The sequence below is a fragment of the Gossypium arboreum genome, chromosome 5 (genome assembly GCF_025698485.1).
Source record: "Gossypium arboreum isolate Shixiya-1 chromosome 5, ASM2569848v2, whole genome shotgun sequence".
Lineage (NCBI taxonomy): Eukaryota > Viridiplantae > Streptophyta > Magnoliopsida > Malvales > Malvaceae > Gossypium > Gossypium arboreum.
The window spans coordinates 51,318,843-51,344,474 of NC_069074.1; the positions used below are offsets into that span (position 1 = coordinate 51,318,843).

Genomic DNA, 25,632 nt, shown 5'->3' on the forward strand with positions numbered 1-25,632 from the left:
GAAATGGTATGAAATCTATTGGTACAACTGTTATTGATATTATTTTATATCAAATTCATATCGTCTGATCGTATAATATCCTGGTACTCACCCGGATAATGATGGGTTTTTGCAGTTAGGTAGCTGTCACAAGGAGCTTTTGAACGGTTGTTTACAAAGACTGATGATTTTTTAAAAAGTAAAAAACTGCCTCTGCCACTTTTACTGCCGGCATCAGATGCCTCTCTGTCACAGATTTTGTACCCAATTTTATGATGATCCCTTTTTTTGAGTACCCAAATATTAGTTGGTTACCCTTTGTCTTGTACTTAACATAAAACAGTGCCTTTTAGCTTTAAAAATTATTCCTTTCTTTTTATATTTTTACCATTTTTTTCTAGAATCTTGTGATTGGTTTATTTATAGTGAGACAGTCTATGATTTTCAGTAATTTCTTGGTTGTTTTTCAGTGGTTACAAAGACAATGAGAGGTTTTGATAGAGCAGTGGAATGGCTTAGACCATTTGTTGATAGTAAAGGCTGGGATTTTTGTGTTGTTTGGAAATTGGGTGACGATCCATCGAGGTACTTCTCAAGCTACTTGTTTCATCACCATTGATCACCATAACCAGTATTATCTTCATTCTTTGTTCTTTTTGAGGGAGTCATTTGACTCAAATGAAGCTTTTTTTCCCCTTTTTCTTGAAGGTTTATTGAATGGAAAGATTGTTGTTGTAGTGCTTGTTTTAATGTCAAGGTGGAAAAAGATGAGTCGCAGAAGCCATTTTGCAGGGATGGTCATTCCCAACATTCCATAAGATCAAAGGCTTGTGAAGCTCTTTCACATTTTCCTTTTGCCATTTCTCTCTATGCTGGGTACAGTGTTCTCAACTTACAAAATTGTTTGGTTCAGTTTGGGAAATTTAAGATATAGAGACAAATATTCTGATTTTGTGACACTGAAAAAAACCCCAGGATGCATGGAGAGGTAGCTATGTCAAATCAGCCAAGTTGGGTTAACCATGGCAATCCCTCTGGTTCACAGTCTTCAAATGTGGTAGTTGTCACTCTTTTCACCTTCTTTTGGCCAGTTTCCAATGCAAAACAGATAGAAATGGGAAAATATGGTAGTCGGATTCAAGTGGAAGTAAAAAACATGTGAAAGTATACCCAAAATATACATGTTTAGTTTCTTTAAGTTTTCCATATATATGGAGGATGATATCTCTATATCCATTCTTATATATGTGCTAGATTCGAGTATTTATTTCAAGAAAAATGAAGAGTCAAATGTGGGCTGTCATGCCTAGTTTTTACCTTATATATGACAATAATTTGTCTGAAGATGTTGCTTTTACGGTGTCCATATTTTGACATGATCAATGAGTTTTCTGCAGGAAATGACAGGAACCCGAGTTCTGATACCAGTTTTCAGTGGTCTTATCGAGCTCGTCGCTTCGAAACATGCAAGATTCTTTGACCTGCTTAACTTACCATTACTTCGCAATGGAATTGAGATAGTCATATGAAACCATTAGTCTTCTCCTACTGATAAACATGTAATTTGTCCTTTTGATTCAGATGCCGAAAGATCAGAACCTCATAGAGTTGGTAACATCTCAATGCAATGCAGTTTTAAAACAAGAAATCACAACTGGAGAAAACTATACAAAAGCAAATCTTGACAAATGGTATAACTTGCCATTTTCCATCAGCTTGTCGACTTTTGTTCCGAGAATCGAATTGATTCCACCAATATCAGATTCAAACTCCCATCATAGCTTGGATGGATCACACAGTGGTTCCAGTCCTTCAATTGAACATCCACCATTTGCTTCAGATTCTGCCTATATTTCTCAAGATGAGCAGTTCAAGAAGCTAATTGGCACATATTATGGAACGAATAGATTAAGATGCAGCAAAAATGTGCCCGAGCAACAAGCAAGGTTTCCTCCAGATGGTAACGAGTCCATAAAAGACAAAATGAGAACTACCAAGCAGCCTGCAAAAGAGAAATTCCATTCTAAGAATCTTGTCATGGAGAGGAATCGAAGGAAGAAGATAAACGACCAGCTCTTCAAGCTACGAGCTTTAGTCCCTAAGATATCCAAGGTTGGCCTTAACTACCAAAGCATATATAAATATGATGGCCACATTTACTCTTTTGCATCCTTATCTGATATCTCTAATGGTTTTGTTGTGTAGATGGATAGAACTGCCATTCTTACGGATGCAATTGAATATATCGGAGATTTGCTAGAGGAGAAGAAGAAACTTGAAAATGAGCTCATGAAAATCGATGAAGAAAACTGTGAAAAGAGCAACTTAGAACTGAAGTCTACATTGTTAGACAAGTCACCTAAGGACAACGTATCTGCCGTTAAGCCAAACCAAGTTTCGTCCAGCCTTGCCGAAATGGCAAAAATGGAGGTAACTGAAATTATTGAAATTAAACACTGGTTTGTTGCTACCTCTGTCACAGTTCACTGGTTTGTTGCTACCTCTGTCACGGTTTCTATCAATGAAACTTTCAACTAAACTTAGTGTTCTTGAATTTTTTCTCAGGTACATGTAGAAGTGAACCAGTTAACTAAACGGGAGTTCTTGATCAAGCTCTATTATGAGCACAAGAGAGGAAGCTTTGCAAAGTTGATGGAGGGCATAGATTCTTTGGGACTTCAAGTGGTTGATGCTAATGTCACAACATTTAATGGAAAGGTTCTCAGCATGTTCAAAGTTGAGGTAAGACTCACTGGATGGTAGATACATAGCAGTGAGTATCTGGACATGGGTATGATAATTTTTTTTCCATGTATTTGGAGGGTTCTTAGAGAACCATATCCCCATACGTCTAAAACTGTGTCAGACATGGGTGTTAGGCACAAATACTTCAAAAAGAAAAAAAAATGAAGAGTCAAAACAACATTGTTTCTTAAGAACAATATTGATTCAGTTAGTACTTTTAGCTTTGCAAAGCACTAAGGGCAAAGTCTAACAGTGTTATCATAAACACCACAACTGCAAAGATTGCAAAAACGGAAATCATTACAATTCTTGTTTACTTACTGAAATTCTGTCAAACAAACTTATATTTTTCTGCTAACACTGTATTTTCAACTTATGCAAGGCAAACAGGGATTTTCAATCCAGGAAACTGAGGGACTTGTTGACAAACCTAATGAAGTAGATAAATCATATTCATGGTTTCAATATACCATACAGAAAATGTAGATTCAGACTTGAGAATGAAGCAATGTATAGTAAAAATGAACAGTTTTCAGCCGAGAGATAAAGAAACTATTCCCTTGATGGAACTTTACTTCAAGCAGCTCCAACAATCATGATTAGAAACTTTTGACTGTAAAATTTGTGGGTTTTCCTCTCCTTGTTCTTACACATGTAGTTTTTACTAAATTCTACATACAAATTGCTAATTCTGTGAAGATAGTTGAGGTTTTTGTTTCATTTTGGCTTCTTTTTCCTACATATCAACTTCTTTTCTTTCTAGTTTATATCTGATATTTGTGCTTCACATCCATAAATAGCATAATCAATCAGCAGCATGTCAGAATCATACAACAATATCATGTGATGCAAACAGCTAAGTATTATCCCGGATGCATGTTGCTGACAGATTGCTAGAGATTACATGTTCAAGAGACCTTAGGCACGCAATATCCTCTGTGGGTTAACTAGATAGGGATTTGAATTAAAAAGTTGAATTAGGGTATGTTACTTGGATTCGGGTGTTAATGTTAGACATGGTTGTGTATCCAACAATATCGACACCAGTATGCTCATTTTTTCTCAATGTTTTATGTACTTGAAGTTCCTTGAAGGATCATACTATTCCCGTGTTTGGATATGCCTTCTGACACAAAGGTCAAATACAGCAAATAGTAAGAATTTTGATTAATATCTGGATTTTAAAATGTACTGAGAACTTTCACGAGATTGTTCACCTGATACACCTTAGTTACCTATGTTAGAACTTACCCTTTTTACAAGCTTTCTCGAGCTGGTGGTCGGAACCAAAGGGAGTGTGAACAACTCAGGCAATAGACATTTATCTGAAGCGACCGCTGCCATAGTTCCTTGAGCCATCACTATAGCTACCACTTGATGATGGTTTAGATGCTTGAGCTTGGGATTCACCGGAACTATACCAGGACTTCCAGGAACTCGGCTTTGCACCTGATGATTCCCCAGAAATGTGATCATCACCATACATATCATAATCCGAACTGTTGCCACCGCCGAATTCCATCCTCCTGAACTTGGTAATTTCTTCACTGTACTGGCTGGAATCATATGCAGCGCTCTGTCCGAATTTTATGCCATTAGAAAGATCGGGATCTCCCTCGAAATCCAATACTCTTACCACCTATAATATGTTCAACAACTATATTCATTGCCGACATTCACCAAGATTGATTAATAAACACAATAGAATAAAAAAAAAAAAGAAAAAAAAGCATGGAAGTGTGGAAAACCAAAACAACAGTGGGAGAAGGGAAATAGGTGGAGATTGAGAAAATTACGAGCGCCATGCGGGGCCGCTTTGCAGCAGAATGCCGAACGCATGCAGCAGCTGCCTCAATCATCCTGAACAATTCGATCTCTACCTAACGCTTTTCAAGTTGTGGATCAATTAATTCACCAAAATTGCCTGTTTCAAGGGCTTGAATCAGGAGTGGTCGTGCCTGCCAATATCATAGGGACACCTCAATTTATAATTATAAATACATCAACTTTTAGATAAAAAGTTAATTGGATGATCCATACCCATTCGACCAAGCTCTCATCCCCCAAAGGCAGAGTTGGATCAACGCGTTTACGCCCAGTTATAAGTTCTAAAAGCATAACCCCAAATGAGTAAACGTCTGATCTATCCGTCAACTTTCCACTCGATGCATACTCTGGTGCCAGGTATCTGATGAAATGCCGAAATGAAGAATACCGATAAAAAGCAAAAAACCTTTAAACTCGATTATCAGCATATAACAGGTTCTAAAGTCAACAGGTTACAGGGACGACAGAAAAGGTTGTGAGAGAATCCGAACCCCAACAAAGAGCCCATCAGCTGTTGAAACCATGACCTACCCGAATGTCCCCATAACTCGAGTTGAAACATGGGTTTGACTTGTGTCGATAAGTCTCACAAGTCCAAAATCTGCAGCCTGTACTCAACAAGTTAGTGCTTACATTCTAATGCTACCCTTCACGCTGAAAGATAACAAAAGAAAAATATAAATAACTAGATTATATTATACACAGGGTGAAGAAAATTATATTAAAAATATGTTCAATAAATGAATTTTTGAATTTATTTTGACAACTTTGAACCCAATTAGGTAAATCTTTATTTTAAGTTTAAATTGCTTCTTTTAAAGATAGAAAGACAACAACATTCTCAAGATAAAAGTTCTTTTTAATTATTTTACAATTAAGTTGGTTTGATAATGTTTTTAGATATAAATATCAAAATTATAAATAAATTTTGATATAATTTGCAATGTTATACATTAATTTTAATTTAGTCTATTTGTATACATCAAACTTTGATTTTGATCTAATTTTTACATTTTGTTAACCCTATTACTTATGTGACAGTTTTTTATTAAGTCATGTGAGCAGATAAATTTAAATTATTTCCACTTGATTTAAAAAAATCTTGAGGATGTAAGAATTATTTTTCTCAAGTGTGTTTATTTTTTAATCTATGTGAAAATATTTTAAATTTGTTTGTTTGTTTTAACCTAATAAAATACGAGATCAACAATTTAAATACGAGTTAATGAAAAATTGTGCCATATAGATTATAAAGTTAGTGAAATGTGAAAATTGAACTAAAATTAAAGTTTAAAATATACATTCGTACCCAATTAAAATTGATGTATAATATTACAAATTGTATCAAAATTCATATATAATTTTAATATATTTTTTATTTTACCGTAGTTTTTAAAGAGTAAAAAGAAGCATAGTGAGCTAATAAGGAAGGTTGTTTATCCTTTTGAAAAATGTTTAATTATTAAATCAACTTTATAAATATATTGTATGAATTTATAATATGATTTTTAACTAATTTTTCAATCAAATAGTGTTATTGAATTAAGGGACGGTGATGGTGGCCATTGTACAAGGTCTCCTCTTTCTACTTATCTCTTTATATAATTTTCTTAGTTAATTAATAATGTTTCATAACAATCGAGAGGACCTTATTAAAAAAAATAAACATGAGAACATGTAACAATTAACAACGTAAGAACTCAACAAATATAAATTGAAAAAAATCTACAACAATCAACAAGCATGAATCCTACTATAGATATTGAAAACAAATGGAATTTAAAAAAAAAAAAAAAATCTTTCAATGCAAGAAGCCACAAAAGCAATATGAAGGCACAACTAGAAATTGAAAATATTAAACTTTACCTAATTGGAGATGAGGGTGAATGTCTAGAATAGTGTGGAGTTAAAATTGAAAGCAGAAGGTTAGGGATTTTGGTTTTCAAATTACGAGAAGAAAAAAAAAGAAGAAAAAAATTGATTTTTGTCTTAAAATATAATAAAAGGACTATATTGATAAATATAATAAAAATAGAAGTTAATTTTGTTTTAAAATTTAGATTATGCCCATAATATTAGATTATCTAAAAAAGAGATCGTAATGAGATTGTACACTATATTATGAGATGAAAGGTGAGATTATGAATGGTTGGAATATTGAAATCTAAATGTCATAATCTCTATGAGATTCCGAGCCGTAATTTTATATTTGACAGACGTCCCTAAGTGTTACAAAACTTAATCAAAGGTATTATATATAGTGTGAGTGTATATATATTAAATTATTTTACACTCATAAATATATTTATAAACAATTTAAGGTAAAAAAAAAACTATTGACATTGTGGTAAGAAATGGTAAAGTTAGGCTTTGGAATCTTGTTATCTTGTGTTTAAATTTCACCATCTTTATTTTTAGATTTATTTTGGGTTTAGAAAGTTTTTATATATAATTTTATATTAAAAGATGAAAATATCATCATAATAATATTTATTTTTGGATATTATAATAATATTTTCCATTTTAAAAAATTTATTTTATGTCTTTTTAATTAAATTGATATTTGAAAAATTTATAACATCAACCCAATTAAAATTTAATAATATATATATATATATATATATATATCCAGCTGTTAAGTGTATGCATAAGTAAATGAAAGGAACTTGACATATGAAATAAGATTTAACTTGCCTGTGCTTCAAAATATTTATCCAACAAAATGTTTGCTGACTTACCGTCTCTGTGAATAATTTTGGATAACCTGAAAAATATACCACATAGTTCGTAAGAAATTAACACTAAAATAAGTTAATTAATTTAATTTATATATTATTTTTATCAACAAAACATGTCATATCTATCACTTTATTATTATTATTATATATATATATATATATATATATATTTGTTAGTTTATAGAAGCTTCATGCACTTGCCTTGAAATCCAACAATAATTATTAAAATATCTGTCATCACCTAACTCTGGTTTAAATATAAAAATGTATATATAATGAAATTATTGGTTCTTGCTTTGCTATAAATAATCTGATTTATTTTAAATTTATACTCGATAATCTAAATGTTATATTTTTAATTATTATGATAGGGTTTTATGGCAACGGTGTAACATTCGCATCATTTGATATCATAATTTTATTATTATTATTTTTGAATCAAGTTAATCTATTCTTATTTATTTTTTATATTTTATTTTGTGTCAATTGCATTATTTAATTTTGGATTAAAAGGTTTGATCTCACTAGTGAACCTTGTGCTTCAGAACTTAGGAAAAGTTAGTTATAATGACAAAGATATGAACATGCTTATAAGTTATTGTTGTAGGATGATTGTTGGAGATAAGTGAGTTGATGAATTGGATTATGGAACCAAGGTGGTCATCATGTTGTAGATTTAAGGATGAAGATTGTGACAAACATTTTATTCACAAACTTGGCCACTTGCTTCAACGTACAAGTTTTAGTGGCTCCAATAGAAGAATATTGAATTAGATTCTTCGTAAGGTATGCTCTATTAAACCAATTTTCTCATTCCAATAGAATCCTTGTAGTTATATGCACATGCTCCACCAGATTAAGGGCCAGTTTGACAATGCTTTTGAAAAGTGCTGTATAAAAGTACTTTTAAGAAGTGCTTTTGAGAAGTGCTTTTGAAAAATTTAAGTGTTTGGTATTACTGTCAAAAAGTGCTTTTAAGAAGTAAAATGTCTATTTTAGACATGATATTATAAAGTAATAAATATGTATTTAAATAATGTTTAAATTAGTTAATATTATGATATTTTAGCAAAAATATAAAAATAATTTATTATACTTATTATTAATATTTTAATATATTATTAATATTTTAATATATAATATTAATTTTAAATATTTCTAAGTAATTAATATTAATATTAATTAATTATTAAATTTAATTAGAATATATAAACTATATTGAAATATTTAAATATAATAATTAAATATTTGTAATTAGATATTGACACAATTGTATTATTTTAAAATTATTGTATATTTTAATTAATGCTTTTAACACATTTGTAAAACTCATATTAGATATTAACATAACATGGAAAACATAAACCTAACAAATTAAAATATTACATATATTTGGATTAAAGTTTCAAAAAGGATAATATTTATCTACCAAATATAAATACTAAAATTTTACAATAGCATTTACAATTTAAAGTGAATTCATTAAACTAGAAGCTATAGCATCTCTTGCTAATTCCATTTCAAAACCACTTGAATTGCTTGATTCACCGTCATCATCACCATCATCATCGTCGTCGTCATCATCATCACTTTCTCGATCATGCGTATTTTCTGAATCAATAGTATTCTCATATGCCCAGTTAATATCTTCGTATTCCATAAAATCTGCATCATTTCGACCGACATATTTTCGGATAAAATTGTGTATCGTCATTATAGCAACAACGATCATCGTTTGCTTTTCAAAACTATAACTTGGCATATCCCTTAAAATGACCCATTTTTTTTTTCAATCACACTATGTAATGATGAATGTGAATGATTGAATATCTATTTTTTACCAGACACCGGTCTACCTCTACGAAAGTCAGGTAAATGATATCGCTGACCTCTATATGGTCCAAGATAACCTTTCATTTGAGGATATCCAGAATCAACAAGATAATATTTTCCTACATGTCATAATATAACAAACAATTAATTCAAGAATTTTTTTATAAAAATTATCAATTAAAGAACTTATACTTTATTTTTAAAAAAAATCACATATAAATAAAATATCTAACCATTTGGTGGGTGCGAAAATTTGTATTTTGGATCTCGAATTGCATCAAGAAATATTCTAGTGTCATGTGCCGATCCTTCCCATCCAGCCATGACAAAGGTGAAACACATATTAAAATCACATACTACCATAACATTTTGAGTTGGGATACCTTTTCTTCCAATATAGGGAATTTGTTCATTTGGTGGAAGAATAGCGGCAATATGAGTACCATCAATTGCACCTATGCAATCCTGAACAAATAATCATATTAGTCTCGTGCATATTTTTAGTCGACCAAAAATATTAAAAATATAATAAGATAAAATTAAATTTTAACCTTAAAATGCGGCATATATCTAGAATCATTACGTATTTGTTCAGGTATTGAGCTAAAGAAAAGATCTTAGGGTGCAATTAGATCAGTGGCCATCCTTGAAACTTTCTCAAGCACAATTGCAAAGTATCGACTTATTGTTGATCCAGACCTTTGAAATCTTTCTCGACATTGGGAAACTTTTGCACCGGTGCCCAAGATGTATAAAAAAACTCCCAACATTTTCACTAGAAGATATGTTTCTTGAAGTTTGCAAGTTGTATCTTGTCTCTAAAACTCTTAACAAACTTGTGAATACCATTTTAGACATCCTAAAATTAATCATACAATGTGATTCGTGACCGTCAAGGTCTCTCGAATCCATGTCTCACCTGATTGTTTTGAATTCATGCATGGTTGCTTTAATATATACTTCTCGTAATATAATTGCACGGAAGAAGATGCAACAACAAATGATTGGTTAAAACATTCCATGGTTGTAAAATCTCTTTCTTTTCCCTTTCATCATCACTTTCATCACAGTGTAATTCTCAACTATACTCATCACCTGTGAAAAAATTTGAACATCCAAAATCATATATAAACAACTATTGATAAAACTAATTTAGTATAAATAAGTAGAACATAAATTTAATATCCAAATACCAAACATAAACAACTATTAATAAAACTAGATTACACATAAATAAGTAGAACATAAATTCAATATCCAAAACCAAACATAAACAACTATTAATAAAACTAGATTACACATAAAAAGTAGAACATAAATTCAATATCCAAAAACCAAACATAAACAACCATTGGTAAAACTAGATTACACATAAATAAGTAGAACATAAATTCAATATCCAAAAACCAAACATAAATAACTATTGATAAAACTAGTTTAGCATTTTTAGTCGACCACATAATAGATATCTCCAAACCCTAGAAGATCAAAAAATTTTCAACTATCCTCCATTTCCGTCTTAAGCCACAAAGCTCTAATCTTGGGATTAATTGATAAAAACATAATTCGCTTGTCCTTATTGAGCAATAATCTAAGTGCGAAAAAGTATAGCGGACTAGCTTCAGAAACTTCTTCCGACATGCTGTCGAGCACTTTGACTGCTTGTGGAATACCATATGGATCCATAACAGGAGTCAAACTAGATGTGGCTTGACTCATATTGTTAGCTGCATTGCATAATTTTTCTATCTGACTGGACAATCTTGCAAGCCCTCCAATTTGCTTTGAGGATTTCTTTCTTCCAGTCTTAAAATGTGAACTTGATATCTCAGGGTTTTTTCTTTTTTGACCGTTTCCATCAATTTGAACATCATTTGAAATGTGAACATCATTTAAAATGTGAACATCATTTCTCACATTTTCTTCATCATCCTCTTCATGTATTTCATTGTTAACATCTTCAAAAAAATCACTATGGAGTGTACCAGAAGAAGGTGCCCATGCTTTATCACCTGTTGCAACTATTCCCATAAACATTTGGTGCAACTTCCCTTCGAATTCAGGATCAATGCCCGATGTTCTAAATTTTTGAGCTTCAGGCACAACCTACATATTAAATGATAGTTTAATAACAGTAATTATCAATAAACTCATAAATAAGAAAAAAATATTCAGAATTATTAATGTACCTTTAGCCTACTCTCCCACCAATCATCCGATGCATCGACGGTTCTTTTAATAGGATTCCACCCTAGACCAGTATCTTCGCCTTTAAGTTTCTTCCAAGCTTTCCATTCTTTTTTTAGGGCATCCCAACTATTTTTAAGTTGTCTTTGTGAAAAAGCCTTGCCTGTTTCTTTCTCAAAGTTGATCATTATTTTCAACCATCCATCTTTTGTGAAATGAGTACCAGGCCTATTGCCTTTCAATATCTCTTCAATACAAAAATCACAAAATGTTTCTGTCAATCTCTTATCCCACACTGCTTTCACTTTTTCAACACTAACTTCAATCGCCGACGTACTCATCTATTGTGTATACGAATAGATTCGTTTCAGCCGGTAAAGCAATCAAGAAAATCAAATGTCACAAAAGTATATTTGTTTACATGTGTATCAAAATCAAGATAGGATCCTAAGATTTTTTTTCTCAATCAAAATCAAATTTCCAAGACCTAAATAATAATCAAGAAAGAGAACACAACTAATAATAGCATCAAACACAATTAAACCATACAGCTTTAATGGCAAAACAAGCATACTAATAAAACATAGAGAGGTTGTTTAACGCTAAAACATATACAAGCTAATACTAGGGTAATCACGCGCATAAGATAATATATATAAATATATATGGTCATAGTATAAAAATATTACAGTCAATATATAAATATATATGGTCATAGTCTAAACCAATGGAGAAAAGGATAGAGGGATCGTTTGTCTTGCAAGAATGATTCATGGTTATAAATAAATATATAAATATATATTGGGTTCATTAACTACAGCAAAAATAGTTCGGGCTTTTGATTTCAGTCTTACAGATTTTAAACCATTAACTTATATATATACCATTAGCAAAGTTCAAATTAATCCAATTTTCATGAGCAGGGATGTTATGATTACTAGCTTTTCGGGTTTAAATATTTTATGCTTCATTTGATTTTTTATAAATAAGAGTTTTATATAACACATATAGGTGAATATTTAGTATAACGACAATATACTTTTTTCATACCTTAAAAATTTAATATATGTTTCATTTTTTAATCAAAACATGTATTTTTTAATATTTATTTTTAAATATTTTATATTTATCAACTCCTAACCTTACCTATTTTTTACCATAATTTATCGTATCTGTGGGGGACAAAATTATTTTTAAATAATAGTTTTTCAAAACAATTATATTTTGGGGTAAGATCCAACGTGCCTATAACGTTGATTATGGATTGTAGAATATGACAGTATTGCTAAAAAGTGAAGATCCTTACAGTTTAATCCCCTTAATAAATAAATAAAAACTGATAATCTTTGGTTTATAAAATCATAATTTTGACTAGTTTTTGAGATAGGAAACCTATATGGATTGTTATCTTGAATCAAGCTTAGACTTCAAAAATTAAAGTTGAGCTAGAATTAAACTTCTAGATTCAAACTTTGAATTGAGCTTGAACTACTTAATATTTGAGTTTGGTTAAGCTCATTTAAATCTCGGTTTAACCTCTGCACTGTAGATTTCAGTGTTACATGTACTGCATAATCTATCTTGTATCTGTAAATTAATGACCAAAAAAACCCAGAAAATTGCACCCAAATAAAAGACAAAATAGGAAAAGAGTAAAGCCAAGGGTCTTCATTCAAGATTATGTAAAGGAGTTAAAATTTTACAGACTATGACATTGGGATTATAATGTTGCAGGGTATTGCGTTGGGATTATAAACAACATACGTGACATTGAGGAGGCTAGAATTGAAGTCATTGAAGTCGGTTTATGTACTTCGATCGCCACAATCTTAGAATCCAGTAAAAAGGAAGAACAAGAAGTTGGTGTTGAGTTGCTCCTGTTTCTATGCTACGAGAACACAGGGTATTGTATAAAATGATAATGACAGAAAACATAATTCAAGTTTTGTCCAACATATCAGTGAACGGGAGTTCTAAAGGATCCGAGAATGCATTGACACTGCTGGAGCTCATGGACTGGATGAATGCTTCTCAATGTTCAAGATTTGGAAGCAAATGGAGCCAAGGAAATTCAAATGTCTCCTCCAGCACCAGCAATGTAACGCCCCCACGCCCGAAACCATCACCGGAGTGAAGCTTGAGGTGTTACTAAACTTATCTTACCTTTTAAACAACTCTAAACCACTTATTTTAATTTTAGGAATAAACTGTTTTTCTGCGTCATGGTTGCTTAAAAATTCATTTCTTGAGTTTCAAAACTCGAAATTAAGATCCGTAAATTTTTCCTGAAACTAGACTCATATATATATCTACTAATTGTTTTCTATAATTTTTTACTTAGCCAATTAGTACAGTTTATTAGTTAAAGTTACCCCTGTTTCAGAATTCAACTGCACTGACCTCTACTTACTACGAACCACTTTTCTCCCTATACAAAATTCATATGACTATACCGTTTGTTTCTATTAACACTAGATTCAATAAGGATTCTAACCATATAAATAAAACCACCTAATTATTTTTTTAAAATTTATGGTGAATTTCCAAATTTGGAACAGGGGATCCAGAAATAGCTCTGGCCCTATTTCACTAAAACTCAGATATCTTATAAAATACAAAACCTTTAGCTATTTTGCTTATTCCATATGAAAATAGACACAATTAGCTTTAATTTCATATATTATTCACCATCAAAACATGTCTCTACAATAATTTTTTGTGATTTTTCAAAGTCATGTTATTTCTGATACTAGAATCCGTTTTTAAGTTACTTTCACATTTTTCATAGTTTTCATGTGATAGTTACTACTTATTCATACATACTATTAAACATGTATATCATCAGCCATTCTATTAGCTAATCACTAGCAAGTATTTACACATCATTCATTGATCATATCATATCAAAAGAAACCAAGTTCCTATACATTCCATACACAAAACGAAAAGTCTAACTATACCAATGTGATTTCTTCGATAGTGTGATCGGTTTCCGACGTTTCCTTCGATCGCCGAGTGGCTTGATAAAAACTATAAGAAAAAGAAAATAAAGAGAGTAAGCACTAGGCTTAGTAAGCTTACAAGAAAATAAATTACAACATTCAACATAATGAATAAATATACATAATGTCACCTAGCCTCATAAACTTTCTTTTCATTCTCATTTTCTACCTTCTTCTTTACTCATTTACCTTCTTTCTTACCTGACCTTTCACTATTAATAAATATAATCTACCTTCCCTTTTTGCTGATAATTCACTGTAATTTAACATGTACAATGACCCGTTGAACCACTCGGAATACTAAGGATACTAGGCTCGTTCCTGTCTATCAATATCCTGCCAATGCTATGTCTTTGACATGGACTTACATGAATTATTCCTGTCTCCAATACCATATATATATATCTAATATGGGCTTACATGGCTCATTCCTGTCTCCAAAGCCATATATCCGATATGGACTTACATGGCTCATTTCGTCTCCGTCTCCGTCTCCGTCTGTCAACCCCAATATCCTAACATTCCTAAGGTTCAAACGGGCTTCCTAATGCTTTTTCTCCATCACTTACCTTTAATTCGACTTTAAATATTCTCAAAAAATAAGTATATAAATGCTGAAATTGACAATAATAATGTAAAATGAAAGAATATTGCATTTATTTATCAGAACTTACCTCGATACAAAATGTGACTAAACTTTACAATTTAGTCCTTTACTTTTTCTTTTCCCCGATCTACTCCCGAATTTCGCTCTTCTTGATCTATAATAGAAAATTTAACTTATTTAACATTCACATTTATCAAAACAGACCTTTACTCAAACTTTGGAAAAATTACATTTTTGCCCCTAAACTTTTGCATATTTACACTTTTTCCCCAAATCTCGTAAATTAAACTCCAGCCTATTTTCTTATGTTTTATGACATACTGATCGTTTTTCCCTTCTATAACAAAATCAAATTCTCACTCTAACATATACTTATGGCTATTAGGTCTTTTTACCGATTAAGCCCTTTTACTCGTTTTTACCTAAAATCGAGTAGCACAAGTTGTCTAACATAATCTAAGACCTCATATCCTATCATAAAACATCAAAATAAACACTTTTCACCTATGGGTATTTTTCCAAATATGAACCCTAACTTAAATTATTGCTAGCATAAGCTTTATCGAGCTACCGGGACTCCGAAAACGTAAAGAACATTAAAAACGAGGCTTGGAATCACTTACTATGGAGCTTGAAAGCTTGAAACAAACCCTAGCTATGGATAACCCTTGAAATTTCGTGCTAATGAAGAAGATGATGAATTTTGTGTTATTTTTCCCTTTTTATTTCATTTAATATCCAAATGACCAAAATGCCCTTCCTTATTAAACTTTCAAAAATTCCATCCATGTCGTATTTTGTCCATGAACTTAGAAATTGGTCAAATTGTTATTTAAACCCTCCTAATTAATATTCCAAAGCAATTTCATACTAAAAACTTCTAGAATGCAAGTTTTGCAAATTATTCGATTTAGTCCCTAATCTCAACTTAAGCACTTTATGCATAGAATTTCATCAAGAAATTTTCACACAATCATGCAATCATATCATGAACCTCAAAATAATAATAAAATAAAATTTTCTATCTCGAATTTGTGGTTTTGCAACCACTGTTTCGTTTAGGCCCTATTTCGGGATGTTACATTTCTCCCCCCTTTAGGGATTTTCGTCCCCGAAAATCTTACCTGTGAAGAGATTTGGGTACTGTTTTCGCATAGTCTCTTCGGGTTCCCATGTAGCCTCGTCTACCCCATATCTATTCCATAGTACTTTCACAAGTGCAATACTCTTGTTCCTTAATTGCTTTACCTCTCGAGCTAGAATCTTTACCGGTTCTTCACCGTAAGTCATGTCTGGCTGAATCTCAACCTCTATCTGAGAAATCACATGTGACGGATCTGAACGATAACGACGTAGCATAGACACATGAAATACATTATGAATCTTCTCTAACTCAATCGACAAAGCTAACTGATATGCTAATGGTCCGACTCTCTCAATCACTTCAAACGGTCCAATAAAACGTGGACTTAGTTTGCCTTTCTTGCCAAATCTGAGAACTTTCTTCCACGGGGATACTTTCAAAAAAACTTTGTCACCAACTTAATACTCAATCTCTTTTCTCTTCAAATCTGCATACGACTTTTGTCTGTCTGAAGTTGCTTTCAAGCAATCTCTGATGATTTTTACTTTCTCTTCGTTTCCTTAACTAGATCAACCCCGTAAATTTGATTTTCCGTAAGCTCTGTCCAATACAAAGGTGTGCGACATTTACGTCCATACAAAGCTTCATAAGGTGCCATCTTCAAGCTCGACTGATAACTATTATTGTAGGCAAACTCTACTAATGGTAAATATTTTTCCCAACTGCCTTGAAATTCTAGTACACAGCATCTAAGCATATCTTCAAGTACTTGAATAACTCTCTCTGACTGACCGTCGGTTTGAGGATGGAAAGCTATATTAAAACTCAACTTTGTGACCAAAGCCTTGTGCAATTTCTTCCAAAACCGTGAAGTAAATCTTGGATCTTTGTCTGAAATGATCGATAACGGTACCCCATGTAGTCTGACTATCTTTGAAATATACAACTCAGCCAACTTGTCAAGTGAATAATCCATACGAACTGGGATAAAATGAGCCGACTTTGTTAACTTATCAATCACAACCCATACTACATCTTTTTTTTTCGGTGTAAGCGGTAATCCTATCACAAAATCCATAGTAACTCGATCCCATTTCCACTCAGGGATTAGCACAGGCTGCAATAAACCTGAAGGTACCTAATGTTCGGCCTTTACCTGCTGATAGATCAAGCATCTAGAAACAAACTCTGAAATGTCCCTTTTCATTCCTACCCACCAGTACATTTTCTTCAAATCATTATACATCTTTGTACTACCTGGATGGATAGACAAAGAACTACTATGTGCTTCCTATAAGATCTTTCGAATAAGCTCATCATTCTTCAGTACGCATACCCTGTCTCGGAACATCAAACAACCGTCAGAACTGATCTGAAAATCTGACTCTATATCCGACTCACACTGATCTCTTTTGGCTAACAACTCACTGTCATTTTTTTGAGCTTCACAAATTTCTTCAAGAAACATTGGTTTAGCTCTCAACTCAGCTAAGATAAAACCATCATCTGATAAGGCTATACTAGTGTTCAAAGCTCTTAATGCAAATAAAGATTTCCTACTCAAAGCATCAGCAACAACGTTTGCCTTACCTGGGTGATAATCGATCACTAGCTCATAATCTTTAATCAACTCTAACCATCTTCTTTGCCTCAAATTCAAATCTTTTTGAGTCATCAGATATTTCAAACTTTTGTGATCAGTGAATATGTGGCACTTCTCACCGTACAAATGATGTCTCCAAATCTTCAACGCAAAAATAATGGCAGCTAGCTCTAAATCATGTGTCAGATAGTTCTTCTCATGTGGCTTTAGCTGTCTAGAGGCATAAGCAATTACCTTCCCTTTCTGCATAAGTACACAACCAAGTCCATTCATGGACGCATCACTGTAAATCACAAACTCCTTACCTGGTTCTGGTTGTACTAAAATAGGAGCTTTAGTCAACAATGCTTTTAACTTGTCAAAACTCTGTTGACACTTCTTAGTCCATTCAAACTTGACATCCTTTCGCAGCAATCTTGTCAGCGGGGTAGCTATCATGGAAAATCCCTCTACAAATCGTCTATAATATCTGGCAAGACCAAGAAAACTTCTAACTTCTAATACATTTCTAGGAGGCTTCCAATCAACAATAGCTGAAATCTTGCTCGGATCAACCTTAATACCTTCACCTGAGACAATATGTCCAAGAAAACCAACTTCTCGTAACCAGAACTCACTTTTGCTGAACTTGGCATACAACTGATTATCTCTCAGAATCTGTAAAACTATTCTCAAATGCTCTGCATGCTCAGTCTCATCATGAGAATAAATCAAGATATCATCAATGAACACAACTACAAACTTATCCAAGTACGGTTTGAAAATTCGGTTCATTAAGTCCATGAAAATGGCAAGAGCATTAGTCAAGCCAAATGGCATCACAAGGAACTCATAATGACCATACCTAGTCCGAAAAGCAGTCTTCAGGACATCTGACTCTTTAACTCGCAACTGATAGTATCCGGATCTCAAATCAATCTTGGAGAACACAGTAGCTCCCTTCAATTGATCAAACAGATCATCAATTCTAGGCAATGGATACTTGTTCTTTACTGTTACCTTGTTAAGTTTCTGATAATCTATGCACAATCTCATCGATCCGTCTTTCTTTTTCACAAATAGCACTGGTGCACCCCATGGTGAACTACTGGGTCTTACAAAGCCTTTATCTGTTAATTCCTGCAACTGAGTTTTCAATTCTTTCAATTCCAACGGAGCCATTCTATAAGGAGCAATAGAAATGGGCGTGGTACCTGGAATCAGGAGGCAAACCTGGTAGTTCTTCCGGAAACACATCGGGAAACTCACATACCACAGGCACTGATTCAATTTTCAATTCTGGATCTTTAGTGTTCAACACAAAAGCAAGATAAGCTTCATACCCTTTTCTCAAACATTTCGAGTAGACATAATGAAATTATGGAAATGAACTATCGACTCTTCCGAATTAACCCAAGAATTTCACCATTTTCACACTTCAACTCAATGAATTTCTTTCCACAATTCACTATCACATCATGTGTAGTCAACCAATCCATACCAAGAATCACATCAAACTCATCAAATGGCAATAGCATGAGATCATTAAAAACAAGAGCCTCTAATCATCAAAGGACAATTTCTACATACTTTATCTACTAATACATGCTTGCCTAATGGATTCAATACTTTAATCACAAATTCAGAGATTCTATAGGCATACTTATACTAGGCATCAATTTCTTGCAAACATATGAATGAGTTGAACCCGGATCAATCAAAGCAATGACATTAATATCATGTAGAGAAAATGTACCGTAATCACATCGGGAAGGATGCCTCTTCGCGTGCACGAATAGCATAAGTCCTTGCAGGGCTCTAACATCCGGTCTCACAAACGAATCTCTTGAGGTACCTCACATTTGCTCCTACTCCCGGTTGCCTCGGTGATCGCCTCTAATAGAAGCATTTCCGGATCTAGCACTCTGTGTTATCTCTCGATTAGCCACATCTGGACATTCTCGTACAAAATGATCTGGAGTACCACATTTATAACAAACATTTTCGCCTGCCCGACAAGGACCATAATGAAGTCTACCACACCGTGGACACCCTGATCTACCCTGTCCAACATTACCTACACTCGCAGTCGAGGTGGTCTGAGCCTTCGAATCCTTAAATCTGCTGCCTCTATTCTAACTAGAATACCCGACTGAGAAACTAGATCTGGTAGAAAACTCCTTTGGCCTTTTGGATGTAGCCTGGAATGACCTGCTCATCTGTCTCTTCTTTGTATCTTGTGTCTCTGTCTCAACTTTGCCTTTTGTTTTTAACAGCTCCTCTGCCTTACAAGCTCTCTCAACTAAAATAGCGAACTTTTTATTTCTAGGACACCCACTGACAGTCGGATATTATCATTTAACCCATCCTCAAACTTTTTACACATAATAGCCTCTGTGGACACACATTCTCGAGCATATTTACTAAGCTTGACAAATTCGAGCTCATAATCGGTCACTGTCATATTACCTTGTTTCAATTCCAGGAATTCCTTTCTCTTCTGATCAATAAACCTCTGACTGATGTACTTTTTACGAAATTCCTCCTGAAAGAAATCTCAAGTGACCCTCTCCTTTGGTACAACTGATACAAGTTTCTTCCACCAGTAGTAGGCTGAGTCTTTAAGAAGTGATACTACACATTTCATACATTCCTCGGGTGTACAAGATAATTCATCAAAGACTCTGATAGTATTTTCTAACCAAAATTCTACTCTTTCTGCATCATCATCTTTTGTTGCTCGGAACTCTTCTGCCCCTTGTTTCCTGATCCTATCAACTGGTGGCTTTTCTCTTATCACTGTACCTGTGACTGGGGGAGCTTGAGCTACATAGGTAGCCTAAAAATCATGAGGGGGTGCAGGTCTAACTGCCGGATTCGTACGAACAAACTCGGCAAACCAATCATTCAAAGCTTGGAAGAGAGCTTCTCGAGTCACTCCTCCCTGATCAACTGTTACTGGCCTATTCTCAGATGGCGCTGCCCCTTCCGCAGGAGCAGGTGTATTACTTTCTACATCATCATCACCAGCTCACTCGGGATCCATTACTATAAAACAAAATATCTAAAAATCGTCAAGAGTCGTCACACTATCAAAATACAAGTATGGCATGTATAGCTAGACTTTTACTCACACTAACTGTTCTGAGAACCGACTAAACCTGCTCTGATACCAATAAATGTAACGCCCCCACACCCGAAACCGTCACCGGAGTCAAGCTTGAGGTGTTACTAAACTTATCTTACCTTTTAAACAACTCTAAACCACTTATTTTAATTTTCGGAATAAACTATTTTTTTGCATCATGGTCACTTAAAAATTCATTTATCGAGTTCCAAAACTCGAAATTAAGATCTGTAAATTTTTCCTGAAACTAGACTCATATATATATCTACTAATTGTTTTCTAGAATTTTTGACTTAGCCAATTAGTACAGTTTATTAGTTAAAGTTACCCCTGTTTCAAAATTCGACTGCACTTACCTCTACTTACTACGAACCACTTTTCTCCCTATACAAAATTTATATGACTATACCGTTTTTTTTTATTAAAATTAGATTCAATAAGGATTCTAACCATATAAATAAAACCACCTAATTATTTTTTTAAAATTTATGGTGAATTTCCAAAGTTGGAACAGGAGATCCAGAAATCGCTTTGGCCCTATTTCACTAAAACTCAGATATCTTATAAAATACAAAACCTTTACTTTTTTTGCTTATTCCATATGAAAATAGACACAATGAGATTTAATTTCATATATTATTCACCATCAAACCATGTCTCTACAATTTTTTTTTGTGATTTTTCAAAGTCACGTTATTTCTGATACTAGAATCCGTTTTTAAGTTACTTTCACATTTTTCATAATTTTCATGTGATAGTTACTACTTAGTCATACATACTATTAAACATGTATATCATCAGCCATTCTATTAGCTAATCACTAGCAAGTATTTACACATTATTCATTGATCATATCATATCAAAAGAAACCAAGTTCCTATACATGCCATACACAAAACGAAACGTCTAACTATACCAATGTGATTTCTTCGATAGTGTGATCGGTTTCCGACGTTTCCTTCGATTGCCGAGTGGCTTGATAAAAACTATAAGAAAAAGAAAATAAAGAGACTAAGCACTAGGCTTAGTAAGCTTACAAGCAAATAAATTACAAAATTCAACATAATGAATAAATATACATAATGTCACCTAGCCTCATAAACTTTCTTTTCATTCTCATTTTCTACCTTCTTCTTTACTCACTTACCTTCTTTCTTACCCGACCTTTCACTATTCATAAATATAATCCACCTTCCCTTTTTGCTGATAATTTACTGTAATTTAACGTGTACAATGACCCGTTGAACCACTCGGAATACTAAGGATACTAGGCTCGTTCCTGTCTATCAATATCCTGCTAATGCCCATGTCTTCGACATGGACTTACATGAATTATTCCTGTCTCCAATGCCATATATATAATCTAATATGGGCTTACATGGCTCATTCCTGTCTCTAAAGCCATATATCTGATATGTACTTACATGGCTCATTTCTGTCCTGTCCTGTCCTGTCAACCCCAATATCCTAACATTCCTAAGGTTCAAACGGGGCTTCCTAATGCTTTTTCTCTGTCACTTCGCCTTTAATTCGACTTTAAATATTCTCAAAAAAATAAGTATATAAATGCTGAAAATTGAAAATAATAATGTAAAATAAAAGAATATTGCATTTATTTACTGCAAACTACCTCGATACAAAATGTGACTAAACTTTACAATTTAGTCCTTTACTTTTTCTTTTCCCCGATCTACTCCCGAATTTCGCTCTTCTTGATCTATAATAGAAAATTTAACTTATTTAATATTCAAATTTATCAAAACAGTCATTTACTCAAACTTTGGAAAAATTACATTTTTGCCCCTAAACTTTTGCATATTTACACTTTTTCCCCAAATCTCGTAAATTAAACTTCAGCCTATTTTCTTAAGTTTTATGACATACTGATCGTTTTTCCCTTCTATAGAAAAATCAAATTCTTACTCTAACATATACTTATGACTATTAGGTATTTTTACTGATTAAGCCCTTTTACTCGTTTTTACTTGAAACCGAGTAGCACAAGTTGTCTAACATAATCTAAGACCTCATATTCTATCATAAAACATCAAAATAAACACTTTTCACCTATGGGTATTTTTCCAAATATGAACCCTAACTTAAATTATTGCTAGCATAAGCTTTATCGAGCTACTAGGACTCCGAAAACGTAAAGAACATTAAAAACGGGGCTTGGAATCACTTACTATGGAGCTTGAAAGCTTGAAACAAACCCTAGCTATGGATAACCCTTGACATTTCGTGCTAATGAAGAAGATGATGAATTTTGTGTTATTTTTCCCTTTTTATTTCATTTCATATCCAAATGACCAAAATGCCCTTCCTTATTAAACTTTCAAAAATTCCATCCATGTCCTATTTTTTCCATGAACTTAGAAATTGGTCAAATTTTTATTTAAACCCTCCTAATTAATATTCCAAAGCAATTTCATACTAAAAACTTCTAGAATGCAAGTTTTGCGAATTATTCGATTTAGTCCCTAATCTCAACTTAAGCACTTTATGCATAGAATTTCATCACGAAATTTTCACACAATCATGCAATCATATCATGAACCTCAAAATAATAATAAAATAAATTTTTCTACCTCAGATTTGTGGTTTCGCAACCACTGTTCCGTTTAGGCCCTATTTCGAGATGTTACAAGCAATAACTCCAGACTCAAAATATCATCTTAGAAGGCATTGGGATGTTTGCGAAAGAAATTTAAGGCAATTGGATTCGTCAATTGGGTTTTGTTGGGTCATCAAAGATTGAAGATTGTTATCGGATGAGGAAGCGTAGAGAGGAACCAAAGGAAAATCAAAGTGGAAGTGCTCATTGAATGTATTAGGCGGAACAGATATATTGTAAGACATTTGAGAACCCAATTGGCTATGTTAAAAGAAAGATAGTTTCTTAGCTGTGGCATCTACAAAGCAAACACCATCTAGTTTTTGGCTAGTGAACATAAGCTTTTAAAAATTTTCATTAAAGTGAATTCATTGTTGTAGTATCACATAGATATCTACCACACAAATGCAAGGCAGTATTAGATCATCACAGATTATTTTATGAGCAGTAAAAACACAACAGCAGGTTACAATGTTTCTCTTTTAAGCATAATCCTTGCCAAAGTACCAAAGATGGAAAGGATAAAACCTTTAATATGAAGCAAAACAGTAGTTGCAGAGATGTTGAGAAGCTCGAATTTGAAGAAAAACAGGATGCCCAGCTGAAAAAAAAAAGTGAAAAAATGTGAACATCATTTCATAATTATTTCAAAAATGAAAGAGAAGAAGAGATGCAAAAAATAAAACTCACCACCGGTGGAGAATAGGAACAAAGCAGAGAAGAAAGAGTAAAGTTCAAAGAAGAAAGAGTAAAGGCAAAGAAGCAGGTTAAAATAGGAAATACAAGCCAAAGAAGCACTTTTGGCTGAAAAAAGCCAAATTTTTCTGCTTCTCCATCTGTGCAAAAGCACTTTTTTAAAGTTAAAATTTTTTTACACTGATGCTTGTTCTGCAATGCTTTTAGGTAAAAAGTGCTTTTTTGAACAAAAGCTCATTACAAACGGGGAGAAGAACGCAACCTAAGTTGTCTGCTTTGACACAGTCGTCATTTTAAAATTTTAAATTAAGCTTGTAATTGGGCTTAATTTTTATTAAGTTAATCTTGTAGGATCGTAGGAAAAACCCTAACTTTAAAAGAAAGAAATGTAGCCTCCTTTTGTAATATGAATCAACCCTGAAGGAAATTTTCATCGCTGTATTAGATGAATTTCGATAGCGAAACCTTATGAATTCCAATATCTTAATAACTTTGATTCTTGATTCAACTATTCAAGTTAATATCTTTTGCATGTAGTGATAATATTTTAAATCTTGTTTGAACACTTTTATTCTACTACCAGCAATTAAATATATGTCACTCTCTAAACAAAAATAAAATGGATATGAATGTCTAAAGATTCTTGATGATCCCCCTTCGATTTCACTGTAGGTAGTCAAAAACTAAAATTGAATAATATGCTCATCTCAAATAGAAATGTCATAAGAATGAAAGAAGAGATACATACAATCTTCATGTAAATATGCCAAACCCTTAGCAGCTCCAATAGCAATCTTGACTCTTTTGGCCCATTCAAGCACCGACAGTCCCGAATCTGATGGACAATAAATTTGAATTAATATTTTTAGTATTAATTAATATAGAAGACATGATTAGGGTTGAGAGCTAATAAATTTGGATTCGCCCGAAAAACTGAACTTACCATGCAAATGACGTTCAAGGTTGCTATTTGAAACAAATTCATAGATTAGCAATCTATGATTGTTAGCAATACAATATCCAACCAAAGAGACCAAATGCTGATGATGAACGCGACTAATAATCTCAACTTCAGCTCGGAACTCTCGCTCCCCTTGTCCACTACCGATCTTCAACTGCTTAACTGCCACGATTTTACCGCCCAGCAGCTGGCCTTTATAAACACAACCAACCCACCTTCGCCGATCAAATTTTGTTGAGCAAATCCATTGGTCATTTCCATCATCTCGTCATAGCTAAAAGATGTCTTAGAAGGAGATATAATACCCGAACCTGGAGAAGTATGATTTTGTCCTTTTCGACTATCCCAACTGTGCTGAGAATTACTAAGGGCATTCTCGTTTTGGGTTGGATGTCCTTTAGTCACATCTGCATATCTAACATAAAATGTTAAAAAAAAAAAAAAGAGTTTAAAGCTTATTGGATGATGTTTTTCCTTCAAACAACCAAAAACTCGATTTTTACCTAATGTCACCGAAATGTTAGCTGGTGGTGCCACGAAATTAGTAGAGTGACTTTTTTGTTTCGTCTTTCTTCTGTCTCGAATAAATGAAAAGGCAATGAATGCAATGACAACAATAGACGCTATTGCCACACCAATCACAATTCCAT

At 33.1% G+C, this 25,632-nt stretch overlaps 2 protein-coding genes and 1 pseudogene across 2 annotated transcripts; 2 read left to right on the plus strand and 1 right to left on the minus strand.

Annotated features, from left to right (window-relative positions):
• Window positions 1–109: 109 nt before the first annotated feature.
• LOC128279276 (transcription factor bHLH90-like) lies at window positions 110–1,565 on the plus strand. Its single transcript, XM_053028750.1, has 4 exons — window positions 110–564; window positions 688–855; window positions 955–1,036; window positions 1,377–1,565. The coding sequence occupies exons 1-4, from the start codon at window positions 464–466 to the stop codon at window positions 1,506–1,508; spliced, it is 483 nt and encodes a 160-aa protein (XP_052884710.1). The 5' UTR covers window positions 110–463; the 3' UTR covers window positions 1,509–1,565.
• On the minus strand, window positions 1,520–25,632 carry LOC108451162 (proline-rich receptor-like protein kinase PERK12; annotated as a pseudogene).
• LOC108450361 (transcription factor ABORTED MICROSPORES) lies at window positions 1,561–3,467 on the plus strand. The gene is made up of 4 exons (XM_017747946.2): window positions 1,561–2,091; window positions 2,185–2,409; window positions 2,545–2,721; window positions 3,107–3,467. The coding sequence occupies exons 1-4, from the start codon at window positions 1,561–1,563 to the stop codon at window positions 3,164–3,166; spliced, it is 993 nt and encodes a 330-aa protein (XP_017603435.2). The 3' UTR covers window positions 3,167–3,467.

Bases quoted from the DNA above. Each gene is read 5' to 3' on its own strand.
- LOC128279276 (XM_053028750.1), top strand. From the start codon at position 464: ATGAGAGGTTTTGATAGAGCAGTGGAATGGCTTAGACCATTTGTTGAT. The intron at 565-687 runs GTACTTCTCAAG...TTTTTCTTGAAG, and splicing joins TTGGGTGACGATCCATCGAG to GTTTATTGAATGGAAAGATT. The intron at 856-954 runs GTACAGTGTTCT...AAAAAACCCCAG, and splicing joins GCCATTTCTCTCTATGCTGG to GATGCATGGAGAGGTAGCTA.
- LOC108450361 (XM_017747946.2), top strand. From the start codon at position 1,561: ATGCCGAAAGATCAGAACCTCATAGAGTTGGTAACATCTCAATGCAAT. The intron at 2,410-2,544 runs GTAACTGAAATT...ATTTTTTCTCAG, and splicing joins CCGAAATGGCAAAAATGGAG to GTACATGTAGAAGTGAACCA. The intron at 2,722-3,106 runs GTAAGACTCACT...AACTTATGCAAG, and splicing joins TCAGCATGTTCAAAGTTGAG to GCAAACAGGGATTTTCAATC.